The following is a 12474-nucleotide window of genomic DNA, read 5'->3' on the forward strand; positions in this document are numbered from 1 at the left end:
CTGCTTCCCTGCTCTCTCTCTCTCTCTCTCCGGCCTCTGTCTCTGTCCTTTTGGTGTGCTTTTTAAATCTCTGCTCCCCCGCTCTCTCTCTCTCTCCGGCCTCTGTCTCTGTCCTTTTGGTGTGCTTCTTAAATCTCTGCTAACCTGCTCTCTCTCTCTCTCTCTCTGGCCTCTGAATCTGTCCTTTAGGTGTGCTTTTAAAATCTCTGCTCCCCTGCTCTCTCTCTCTCTCTCTCCGGCCACTGACTCCATTCGTTTGGTGTGCTTTTTGAATCTCTGCTCCCCTGCTCTCTCTCTCTCTCTCTCCGGCCACTGACTCCATTCTTTTGGTGTGCTTTTTAAATCTCTGCTCCCCTGCTCTCTCTCTCTCTCTCTCCGGCCACTGACCATTCTATTGGTGTGCTTTTTAAATCTCTGCTCCCCTGCTCTCTCTCTCTCTCTCTCCGGCCACTGACTCCATCCTTTTGGTTTGCTTTTTCAATCTCTGCTCCCCTGCTCTCTCTCTCTCTCTCTCTGGCCTCTGTCTCTGTCCTTTTGGTGTGCTTTTTAAATCTCTGCTCCCCTGCTCTCTCTCTCTCTTTCTCTGGCCTCTGTCTCTGTCCTTTTGGTGTGCTTTTTAAATCTCTGCTCCCCTGCTCTCTGTCCGCCTCTGTCTCTGTCCTTTTGGTGTGCTTTTTAAATCTCTGCTTCTCTCCTCTCTCTCTCTCTCTCCAGCCACTGACTCCATCCTTTTGGTGTGCTTTTTAAATCACTGCTCCCCTGCTCCCTCTCTCTTTCCGGCCTCTGTCTCTGTCCTTTTGGTGTGCTTTTTAAATCTCTGCTTCCCTGCTCTCTCTCTCTCTCTGGCCTCTGTCTCTGTCCTTTTGGTGTGCTTTTTAAATCTCTGCTTCCCTGCTCTCTCTCTCTCTCTCCGGCCACTGACTCCATCCTTTTGGTGTGCTTTTTAAATCTCTGCTCCCCTGCTCTCTCTCTCTCTTTCTCTGGCCTCTGTCTCTGTCCTTTTGGTGTGCTTTTTAAATCTCTGCTCCCCTGCTCTCTCTCCGGCCTCTGTCTCTGTCCTTTTGGTGTGCTTTTTAAATCTCTGCTTCCCGCTCTCTCTCTCTCACTCTCCGGCCACTGACTCCATCCTTTTGGCGTGCTTTTTAAATCTCTGCTCCCCTGCTCCCTCTCTCTCTCCGGCCTCTGTCTCTGTCCTTTTGGTGTGCTTTTTAAATCTCCGCTTCCCTGCTCTCTCTCTCTCTCTCTCTCTCTGGCCACGGTCTCTGTCCTTTTGGTGTGCTTTTTAAATCTCTGCTCCCCTGCTCTCTCTCCGGCCACTTACTCCATCCTTTTGGTGTGCTTTTTAAATCTCTGCTCCCCTGCTCTCTCTCTCCGGCCTCTGTCTCTGTCCTTTTGGTGTGCTTTTTAAATCTCTGCTTCCCTGCTCTCTCTCTCTGGCCTCTGTCTCTGTCCTTTTGGTGTGCTTTTTAAATCTCTGCTCCCCTGCTCTCTCTCTCTCTCCGCCTCTGTCTCTGTCCTTTTGGTGTGCTTTTTGAATCTCGTCTCCCCTGCTCTCTCTCACTCTCTGGCCTCTGTCTCTGTCCTTTTGGTGTGCTTTTTAAATCTCTGCTCCCCTGCTCTCTCTCTCCGGCCACTGACTCCATCCTTTTGGTGTGCTTTTTAAATCTCTGCTCCCCTGCTCTCTCTCTCTCTCCGGCCTCTGTCTCTGTCCTTTTGGTGTGCTTTTTGAATCTCTGCTCCCCTGCTCTCTCTCTCTCTCTCTGTCTCTGTCCTTTTGGAGTGCTTTTTAAATCTCTGCTCCCCTGCTCTCTCTCTCTCTCTCTCTCCGCCTCTGTCTCTGTCCTTTTGGTGTGCTTTTTAAATCTCTGCTTCCCTGCTCTGTCTCTCTCTCCGGACTCTGTCTCTGTCCTTTTGGTGTGCTTTTTAAATCTCTGCTCCCCTGCTCTCTCTCTCTCCGCCTCTTTCTCTGTCCTTTTGGTGTGCTTTTTAAATCTCTGCTCCCCTGCTCTCGCTCTCTCTCTCCGCCTCTGTCTCTGTCTCTGTCCTTTTGGTGTGCTTTTTAAATCTCTGCTTCCCTGCTCTTTCTCTCTCTCCGCCTCTGTCTCTGTCCTTTTGGTGTGCTTTTTAAATCTCTGCTCCCCTGCTCTCTCTCTCTCTCTCCGCCTCTGTCTCAGTCCTTTTGGTGTGCTTTTTAAATCTCTGCTTCCCTGCTCTGTCTCTCTCTCCGGCCACTGTCTCTGTCCTTTTGGTGTGCTTTTAAAATCTCTGCTCCCCTGCTCTGTCTCTCTCTCCGGCCTCTGTCTCTGTCCTTTTGGTGTGCTTTTTAAATCTCTGCTCCCCTGCTCTCTCTTTCCGGCCACTGACTCCATCCTTTTGGTGTGCTTTTTAACTCTCTGCTCCCCTGCTCTCTGTCTCTCTCCGGCCTCTGTCTCTGTCCTTTTGGTGTGCTTTTTAAATCTCTGCTCCCCTGCTCTCTCTCTCTCTCTGGCCTCTGTCTCTCTCCTTTTGGTGTGCTTTTTAAATCTCTGCTCCCCTGCTCTCTCTCTCTCTCTCTCGCCTCTGTCTCTGTCGTTTTGGTGTGCTTTTTAAATCTCTGCTCCCCTGCTCTCTCTCTCTCTCTGGCCTCTGTCTCTGTCCTTTTGGTCTGCTTTTTAAATCTCTGCTCCCCTGCTCTCTCTCTCTCTCTCCCCGCCTCTGTCTCTGTCCTTTTGGTGTGCTTTTTAAATCTCTGCTCCCCTGCTCTCTCTCTCTCTCCGGCCTCTGTCTCTATCCTTTTGGTGTGCTTTTTGAATCTTTGCTCCCCTGCTCTCTCTCTCTCTCTGTCCAGCCTCTGACTCGGTCCTTTTGGTGTGCTGTTTAAATCTCTGCTCCCCTGCTCTCTCTCCGGCCTCTGTCTCTGTCCTTTTGGTGTGCTTTTTAAATCTCTGCTCCCTGCTCTGTCTCTCTCTCCGGCCTCTGTCTCTGTCCTTTTGGTGTGCTTTTTAAATCTCTGCTCCCCTGCTCTGTCTCTCTCTCCGGCCTCTGTCTCTGTCCTTTTGGTGTGCTTTTTAAATCTCTGCTCCCCTGCTCTCTCTCTCTCTCTCTCTCTCCGCCTCAGTCTCTGTCCTTTTGGTGTGCTTTTTAAATCTCTGCTCCCGAACTCTCTCTCCCTCCGCCTCTGTCTCTGTCCTTTTGGTGTGCTTTTTAAATCTCTGCACCCCTGCTCTCTCTCTCTCTCCGGCCTCGGTCACTGTCCTTTTGGTGTGCTTTTTAAATCTCTGCTCCCCTGCTCTCTCTCGCTCTCGCCGGCCTCTGTCTCTGACCTTTTGGTGTGCTTTTTAAATCTCTGCTCCCCTGCTCTCTCTTTATCTCTCCGGCCTCTGTCTCTGTCCTTTTGGTGTGCTTTTTAAATCTCTGCTCCCCTGCTCTCTCTCTCTCTCTCTCTCCGCCTCTGTCTCTGTCCTTTTGGTGTGCTTTTTAAATCTCTGCTCCCCTGCTCTCTCTCTCTCTCTCTCTCTCTCCGCCTCTGTCTCTGTCCTTTTGGTGTGCTTTTTAAATCTCTGCTTCCCTGCTCTCTCTCTCTCTCTCTCCGGCCTCTGTCTCTGTCCTTTTGGTGTGCTTTTTAAATCTCTGCTCCCCTGCTATCTCTCTCTCTCCGGCCTCTGTCTCTGTCCTTTTGGAGTGCTTTTTAAATCTCTGCTTCCCTGCTCTCTCTCTCTCTCTCTCTCCGGCCTCTGTCTCTGTCCTTTTGGTGTGCTTCTTAAATCTCTGCTTCCCTGCTCTCTCTCTCTCTCTCTCTCTGGCCTCTGAATCTGTCCTTTAGGTGTGCTTTTAAAATCTCTGCTCCCCTGCTCTCTCTCTCTCTCTCTCCGTCCACTGACTCCATTCGTTTGGTGTGCTTTTTGAATCTCTGCTCCCCTGCTCTCTCTCTCTCTCTCTCCGGCCACTGACTCCATTCTTTTGGTGTGCTTTTTAAATCTCTGCTCCCCTGCTCTCTCTCTCTCTCTCCGGCCACTGACCATTCTTTTGGTGTGCTTTTTAAATCTCTGCTCCCCTGCTCTCTCTCTCTCTCTCTCCGGCCACTGACTCCATCCTTTTGGTTTGCTTTTTCAATCTCTGCTCCCCTGCTCTCTCTCTCTCTCTCTCTGGCCTCTGTCTCTGTCCTTTTGGTGTGCTTTTTAAATCTCTGCTCCCCTGCTCTCTCTCTCTCTTTCGCTGGCCTCTGTCTCTGTCCTTTTGGGGTGCTTTTTAAATCTCTGCTCCCCTGCTCTCTGTCCGCCTCTGTCTCTGTCCTTTTGGTGTGCTTTTTAAATCTCTGCATCTCTCCTCTCTCTCTCTCTCTCCAGCCACTGACTCCATCCTTTTGGTGTGCTTTTTAAATCACTGCTCCCCTGCTCCCTCTCTCTTTCCGGCCTCTGTCTCTGTCCTTTTGGTGTGCTTTTTAAATCTCTGCTTCCCTGCTCTCTCTCTCTCTCTGGCCTCTGTCTCTGTCCTTTTGGTGTGCTTTTTAAATCTCTGCTTCCCTGCTCTCTCTCTCTCTCTCCGGCCACTGACTCCATCCTTTTGGTGTGCTTTTTAAATCTCTGCTCCCCTGCTCTCTCTCTCTCTTTCTCTGGCCTCTGTCTCTGTCCTTGTGGTGTGCTTTTTAAATCTCTGCTCCCCTGCTCTCTCTCCGGCCTCTGTCTCTGTCCTTTTGGTGTGCTTTTTAAATCTCTGCTTCCCGCTCTCTCTCTCTCACTCTCCGGCCACTGACTCCATCCTTTTGGCGTGCTTTTTAAATCTCCGCTTCCCTGCTCTCTCTCTCTCTCTCTCTCTCTGGCCACGGTCTCTGTCCTTTTGGTGTGCTTTTTAAATCTCTGCTCCCCTGCTCTCTCTCCGGCCACTTACTCCATCCTTTTGGTGTGCTTTTTAAATCTCTGCTCCCCTGCTCTCTCTCTCCGGCCTCTGTCTCTGTCCTTTTGGTGTGCTTTTTAAATCTCTGCTTCCCTGCTCTCTCTCTCTGGCCTCTGTCTCTGTCCTTTTGGTGTGCTTTTGAAATCTCTGCTCCCCTGCTCTCTCTCTCTCTCTCTCCGCCTCTGTCTCTGTCCTTTTGGTGTGCTTTTTGAATCTCGTCTCCCCTGCTCTCTCTCACTCTCTGGCCTCTGTCTCTGTCCTTTTGGTGTGCTTTTTAAATCTCTGCTCCCCTGCTCTCTCTCTCCGGCCACTGACTCCATCCTTTTGGTGTGCTTTTTAAATCTCTGCTCCCCTGCTCTCTCTCTCTCTCCGGCCTCTGTCTCTGTCCTTTTGGTGTGCTTTTTGAATCTCTGCTCCCCTGCTCTCTCTCTCTCTCTCTCTGTCTCTGTCCTTTTGGAGTGCTTTTTAAATCTCTGCTCCCCTGCTCTCTCTCTCTCTCTCTCTCCGCCTCTGTCTCTGTCCTTTTGGTGTGCTTTTTAAATCTCTGCTCCCCTGTTCTCTCTCTCTCTCTCCGCCTCTGTCTCTGTCCTTTTGGTGTGCTTTTTAAATCTCTGCTTCCCTGCTCTGTCTCTCTCTCCGGACTCTGTCTCTGTCCTTTTGGTGTGCTTTTTAAATCTCTGCTCCCCTGCTCTCTCTCTCTCCGCCTCTTTCTCTGTCCTTTTGGTGTGCTTTTTAAATCTCTGCTCCCCTGCTCTCGCTCTCTCTCTCCGCCTCTGTCTCTGTCTCTGTCCTTTTGGTGTGCTTTTTAAATCTCTGCTTCCCTGCTCTTTCTCTCTCTCCGCCTCTGTCTCTGTCCTTTTGGTGTGCTTTTTAAATCTCTGCTCCCCTGCTCTCTCTCTCTCTCTCCGCCTCTGTCTCAGTCCTTTTGGTGTGCTTTTTAAATCTCTGCTTCCCTGCTCTGTCTCTCTCTCTGGCCTCTGTCTCTGTCCTTTTGGTGTGCTTTTAAAATCTCTGCTCCCCTGCTCTGTCTCTCTCTCCGGCCTCTGTCTCTGTCCTTTTGGTGTGCTTTTTAAATCTCTGCTCCCCTGCTCTCTCTTTCCGGCCACTGACTCCATCCTTTTGGTGTGCTTTTTAACTCTCTGCTCCCCTGCTCCCTGTCTCTCTCCGGCCTCTGTCTCTGTCCTTTTGGTGTGCTTTTTAAATCTCTGCTTCCCTGCTCTCTCTCTCTCTCTCTCTCTGGCCTCTGTCTCTGTCCTTTTGGTGTGCTTTTTAAATCTCTGCTCCCCTGCTCTCTCTCTCTTTCTCTCTCTCTCCGCCTCCGTCTCTGTCCTTTTGGTGTGCTTTTTGAATCTCTGCTCCCCTGCTCTCTCTCTCTCTCTGGCCTCTGTCTCTGTCCTTTTGGTGTGCTTTTTAAATCTCTGCTCCCCTGCTCTCTCTCTCTCCCCGCCTCTGTCTCTGTCCTTTTGGTGTGCTTTTTAAATCTCTGCTTCCCTGCTCTCTCTCTCCGGCCACTGACTCCATCCTTTTGGTGTGCTTTTTAAATCTCTGCTCCCCTGCTCTCTCTTTCTCTGGCCTCTGTGTCTGTCCTTTTGGTGTGCTTTTTAAATCTCTGCTCCCCTGCTCTCTCTCCGGCGTCTGTCTCTGTCCTTTTGGTGTGCTTTTTAAATCTCTGCTTCCCTGCTCTGTCTCTCTCTCTGGCCTCTGTCTCTGTCCTTTTGGTGTGCTTTTTAAATCTCTGCTCCCCTGCTCTCTCTCTCTGCCTCTGTCTCTGTCCTTTTGGTGTGCTTTTTAAATCTCTGCTCCCCTGCTCTCTCTCTCCGGCCTCTGTCTCTGTCCTTTTGGTGTGCTTTTTAAATCGCTGTTCCCCTGCTCTCTGTCCGCCTCTGTCTCTGTCCTTTTGGTGTGCTTTTTAAATCTCTATTTCCCTGCTCTGTCTCTCTCTCCGGCCTCTGTCTCTGTCCTTTTGGTGTGCTTTTTAAATCTCTGCTCCCCTGCTCTCTCTCTCTCTCTCTCTCCGCCTCTGTCTCAGTCCTTTTGGTGTGCTTTTTAAATCTCTGCTTCCCTGCTCTGTCTCTCTCTCCGGCCTCTGTCTCTGTCCTTTTGGTGTGCTTTTAAAATCTCTGCTCCCCTGCTCTGTCTCTCTCTCCGGCCTCTGTCTCTGTCCTTTTGGTGTGCTTTTTAAATCTCTGCTCCCCTGCTCTCTTTCCGGCCACTGACTCCATCCTTTTGGTGTGCTTTTTAACTCTCTGCTCCCCTGCTCTCTGTCTCTCTCCGGCCTCTGTCTCTGTCCTTTTGGTGTGCTTTTTAAATCTCTGCTTCCCTGCTCTCTCTCTCTCTCTCTGGCCTCTGTCTCTGTCCTTTTGGTGTGCTTTTTAAATCTCTGCTCCCCTACTCTCTCTCTCTCTCTCCGCCTACGTCTCTGTCCTTTTGGTGTGCTTTTTGAATCTCTGCTCCCCTGCTCTCTCTCTCTCTCTGGCCTCTGTCTCTGTCCTTTTGGTGTGCTTTTTAAATCTCTGCTCCCCTGCTCTCTCTCTCTCTTTCTCTGGCCTCTGTGTCTGTCCTTTTGGTGTGCTTTTTAAATCTCTGCTCCCCTGCTCTCTCTCCGGCGTCTGTCTCTGTCCTTTTGGTGTGCTTTTTAAATCTCTGCTTCCCTGCTCTGTCTCTCTCTCCGGCCTCTGTCTCTGTCCTTTTGGTGTGCTTTTAAAATCTCTGCTCCCCTGCTCTGTCTCTCTCTCCGGCCTCTGTCTCTGTCCTTTTGGTGTGCTTTTTAAATCTCTGCTCCCCTGCTCTCTCTTTCCGGCCACTGACTCCATCCTTTTGGTGTGCTTTTTAACTCTCTGCTCCCCTGCTCTCTGTCTCTCTCCGGCCTCTGTCTCTGTCCTTTTGGTGTGCTTTTTAAATCTCTGCTTCCCTGCTCTCTCTCTCTCTCTCTCTCTGGCCTCTGTCTCTGTCCTTTTGGTGTGCTTTTTAAATCTCTGCTCCCCTGCTCTCTCTCTCTCTCTCTCTCTCTCCGCCTCCGTCTCTGTCCTTTTGGTGTGCTTTTTAAATCTCTGCTCCCCTGCTCTCTCTCTCTCTCTGGCCTCTGTCTCTGTCCTTTTGGTGTGCTTTTTAAATCTCTGCTCCCCTGCTCTCTCTCTCTCTCTCTCTCTCTCCGCCTCCGTCTCTGTCCTTTTGGTGTGCTTTTTGAATCTCTGCTCCCCTGCTCTCTCTCTCTCTCTGGCCTCTGTCTCTGTCCTTTTGGTGTGCTTTTTAAATCTCTGCTTCCCTGCTCTCTCTCTCCGGCCACTGACTCCATCCTTTTGGTGTGCTTTTTAAATCTCTGCTCCCCTGCTCTCTCTTTCTCTGGCCTCTGTGTCTGTCCTTTTGGTGTGCTTTTTAAATCTCTGCTCCCCTGCTCTCTCTCCGGCGTCTGTCTCTGTCCTTTTGGTGTGCTTTTTAAATCTCTGCTTCCCTGCTCTGTCTCTCTCTCTGGCCTCTGTCTCTGTCCTTTTGGTGTGCTTTTTAAATCTCTGCTTCCCTGCTCTCTCTCTCTCTCCGGCCTCTGTCTCTGTCCTTTTGGTGTGCTTTTTAAATCTCTGCTCCCCTGCTCTCTCTCTCTGCCTCTGTCTCTGTCCTTTTGGTGTGCTTTTTAAATCTCTGCTCCCCTGCTCTCTCTCTCCGGCCTCTGTCTCTGTCCTTTTGGTGTGCTTTTTAAATCGCTGTTCCCCTGCTCTCTGTCCGCCTCTGTCTCTGTCCTTTTGGTGTGCTTTTTAAATCTCTATTTCCCTGCTCTGTCTCTCTCTCCGGCCTCTGTCTCTGTCCCTCTCTCCGGCCTCTGTCTCTGTCCTTTTGGTGTGCTTTTTAAATCTCTGCTCCCCTGCTCTCTTTCTCTCCGCCTCTTTCTCTGTCCTTTTGGTGTGCTTTTTAAATCTCTGCTCCCCTGCTCTCTCTCTCTCTCTCTCTCCGCCTCTGTCTCAGTCCTTTTGGTGTGCTTTTTAAATCTCTGCTTCCCTGCTCTGTCTCTCTCTCCAGCCTCTGTCTCTGTCCTTTTGGTGTGCTTTTTAAATCTCTGCTCCCCTGCTCTGTCTCTCTCTCCGGCCTCTGTCTCTGTCCTTTTGGTGTGCTTTTTAAATCTCTGCTCCCCTGCTCTCTTTCCGGCCACTGACTCCATCCTTTTGGTGTGCTTTTTAACTCTCTGCTCCCCTGCTCTCTGTCTCTCTCCGGCCTCTGTCTCTGTCCTTTTGGTGTGCTTTTTAAATCTCTGCTTCCCTGCTCTCTCTCTCTCTCTCCGCCTCCGTCTCTGTCCTTTTGGTGTGCTTTTTGAATCTCTGCTCCCCTGCTCTCTCTCTCTCTCCGGCCTCTGTCTCTGTCCTTTTGGTGTGCTTTTTAAATCTCTGCTCCCCTGCTCTCTCTCTCTGCCTCTGTCTCTGTCCTTTTGGTGTGCTTTTTAAATCTCTGCTCCCCTGCTCTCTCTCTCCGGCCTCTGTCTCTGTCCTTTTGGTGTGCTTTTTAAATCGCTGTTCCCCTGCTCTCTGTCCGCCTCTGTCTCTGTCCTTTTGGTGTGCTTTTTAAATCTCTATTTCCCTGCTCTGTCTCTCTCTCCGGCCTCTGTCTCTGTCCCTCTCTCCGGCCTCTGTCTCTGTCCTTTTGGTGTGCTTTTTAAATCTCTGCTCCCCTGCTCTCTTTCTCTCCGCCTCTTTCTCTGTCCTTTTGGTGTGCTTTTTAAATCTCTGCTCCCCTGCTCTCTCTCTCTCTCCGCCTCTGTCTCAGTCCTTTTGGTGTGCTTTTTAAATCTCTGCTTCCCTGCTCTGTCTCTCTCTCCAGCCTCTGTCTCTGTCCTTTTGGTGTGCTTTTTAAATCTCTGCTCCCCTGCTCTGTCTCTCTCTCCGGCCTCTGTCTCTGTCCTTTTGGTGTGCTTTTTAAATCTCTGCTCCCCTGCTCTCTTTCCGGCCACTGACTCCATCCTTTTGGTGTGCTTTTTAACTCTCTGCTCCCCTGCTCTCTGTCTCTCTCCGGCCTCTGTCTCTGTCCTTTTGGTGTGCTTTTTAAATCTCTGCTTCCCTGCTCTCTCTCTCTCTCTCCGCCTCCGTCTCTGTCCTTTTGGTGTGCTTTTTGAATCTCTGCTCCCCTGCTCTCTCTCTCTCTCTGGCCTCTGTCTCTGTCCTTTTGGTGTGCTTTTTAAATCTCTGCTCCCCTGCTCTCTCTCTCTCTTTCTCTGGCCTCTGTGTCTGTCCTTTTGGTGTGCTTTTTAAATCTCTGCTCCCCTGCTCTCTCTCCGGCGTCTGTCTCTGTCCTTTTGGTGTGCTTTTTAAATCTCTGCTTCCCTGCTCTCTCTCTCTCTCTCCGCCTCCGTCTCTGTCCTTTTGGTGTGCTTTTTGAATCTCTGCTCCCCTGCTCTCTCTCTCTCTCTGGCCTCTGTCTCTGTCCTTTTGGTGTGCTTTTTAAATCTCTGCTCCCCTGCTCTCTCTCTCTCTCTCTCTGGCCTCTGTCTCTGTCCTTTTGGTGTGCTTTTTAAATCTCTGCTCCCCTGCTCTCTCTCTCTCTCTCCGCCTCCGTCTCTGTCCTTTTGGTGTGCTTTTTGAATCTCTGCTCCCCTGCTCTCTCTCTCTCTCTGGCCTCTGTCTCTGTCCTTTTGGTGTGCTTTTTAAATCTCTGCTCCCCTGCTCTCTCTCTCTCTCTCTCTCCGCCTCTGTCTCAGTCCTTTTGGTGTGCTTTTTAAATCTCTGCTTCCCTGCTCTGTCTCTCTCTCCGGCCTCTGTCTCTGTCCTTTTGGTGTGCTTTTAAAATCTCTGCTCCCCTGCTCTGTCTCTCTCTCCGGCCTCTGTCTCTGTCCTTTTGGTGTGCTTTTTAAATCTCTGCTTCCCTGCTCTCTTTCCGGCCACTGACTCCATCCTTTTGGTGTGCTTTTTAACTCTCTGCTCCCCTGCTCTCTGTCTCTCTCCGGCCTCTGTCTCTGTCCTTTTGGTGTGCTTTTTAAATCTCTGCTTCCCTGCTCTCTCTCTCTCTCTCTGGCCTCTGTCTCTGTCCTTTTGGTGTGCTTTTTAAATCTCTGCTCCCCTGCTCTCTCTCTCTCTCTCCGCCTCCGTCTCTGTCCTTTTGGTGTGCTTTTTGAATCTCTGCTCCCCTGCTCTCTCTCTCTCTCTGGCCTCTGTCTCTGTCCTTTTGGTGTGCTTTTTAAATCTCTGCTCCCCTGCTCTCTCTCTCTCTTTCTCTGGCCTCTGTGTCTGTCCTTTTGGTGTGCTTTTTAAATCTCTCCTCCCCTGCTCTCTCTCTGGCCTCTGTCTCTGTTCTTTTGGTGTGCTTTTTAAATCTCTCCTCCCCTGCTCTCTCTCTCTCTCTGGCCTCTGTCTCTGTCCTTTTGGTGTGCTTTTTGAATCTCTGCTCCCCTGCTCTCTCTCTCTCTCTGGCCTCTGTCTCTGTCCTTTTGGTGTGCTTTTTAAATCTCTCCTCCCCTGCTCTCTCTCTGGCCTCTGTCTCTGTTCTTTTGGTGTGCTTTTTAAATCTCTCCTCCCCTGCTCTCTCTCTGGCCTCTGTCTCTGTTCTTTTGGTGTGCTTTTTAAATCTCTGCTCCCCTGCTCTCTCTCTCTCTCTCCAGCCTCTGACTCTGTCTTTTTGGTGTGCTTTTTGAGTCTCTACTCCCCTGCTCTCTCTCGCTCTCTCCAACCTCTGTCTCTGTCCTTTTGCTTCCAAGTCCGGAGCAAAACATCCATTCCAATGTCGGCCTTCCTTGTGCCAAAGAATTCAAGAAAGTAAACGACTGACCTCAGACACAAATGTCCAAATCCGATGGTGCATGCCACTGTTACCCTAATGTGAACTAGGTGCCACTAGATTCCTGTGCACCGCTGACTTAATCTAGCAGGACTTAACTTGAAATAATGATGGGGTAATGAGGATTCATGATTTGCAGATGTATTGAAAGCTGGAACCCACCACAGGAACCTCGACCCTCTGCAGACAAGCTGTTGTCTTAATCTAAAAAAAACCCTCCATCGGGAATGTGAGAAATCAGCTCACACCTAACTAAATCACCCCACCTGCCATGAAAGCTGTTCTGACAGAGCCCTTAAAATTCACCCCACTGGTGTCTGTTTCACAGCCTGAATCTCAATCGGCCTGAGTTTCAGTTTCCTGGTAACTGGTGACAGGCGGCTGCTTATCCTTTTAATTGGGCTCTTTTCAGAGACTAACCAATCATCCACCCTCTGGTTCTGCAGTTTTAGTTTAGGAAATGATGCAAGTTCAAGTTCGACAGTAAGGTCAAGTCTCAATGGGTTTGCTCTTTTACCAGACTCTGAACAGTAGTTTTGTCCCTCTCATGTTTTATTCCCAGTCACTGATGGAATAGGGACAGAGGATTCCCAGAATGTTACTGATTCTTTTCTCCATCTCCCTGTGTTTTTCTTGGGTCCATGCCGGTAAGTACAGGATTCAGCTTTCCATTCCTGGCATTTTACTGGGAGTGGGAGTGTCTGTGTCTGCAGGCAAAGTGTGTTACAATGTTGTCCTGACAGGCCTTTGTATGTGTGTGTGTCTCTCTCACTCCCTGTCTGTTTGTCTCTCTCACACCCTGGGCTGGATTTTACCTGACCCCCGACCTCAGTGGGTTGGTGGGGGGATTGT

General features: G+C 50.2%; 1 protein-coding gene across 2 annotated transcripts in view; it reads left to right on the forward strand.

The window, feature by feature from the left end:
* The first annotated feature begins 12092 nt into the window (after window positions 1-12092).
* The window catches only part of LOC137346297 (class I histocompatibility antigen, F10 alpha chain-like), a 39442-nt gene continuing 39060 nt past the window's right edge, over window positions 12093-12474 (forward strand). For both annotated transcript variants that reach the window (XM_068009777.1, XM_068009778.1), the window contains exon 1: window positions 12093-12269. In XM_068009777.1, the coding sequence (XP_067865878.1) occupies window positions 12218-12269 (52 nt within the window). In that variant the 5' untranslated portion in view covers window positions 12093-12217. The remainder of the gene's footprint in view (window positions 12270-12474) is intronic.

This window comes from Heterodontus francisci, chromosome 29, assembly GCF_036365525.1.
Source record: "Heterodontus francisci isolate sHetFra1 chromosome 29, sHetFra1.hap1, whole genome shotgun sequence".
NCBI classification, from domain to species: domain Eukaryota; kingdom Metazoa; phylum Chordata; class Chondrichthyes; order Heterodontiformes; family Heterodontidae; genus Heterodontus; species Heterodontus francisci.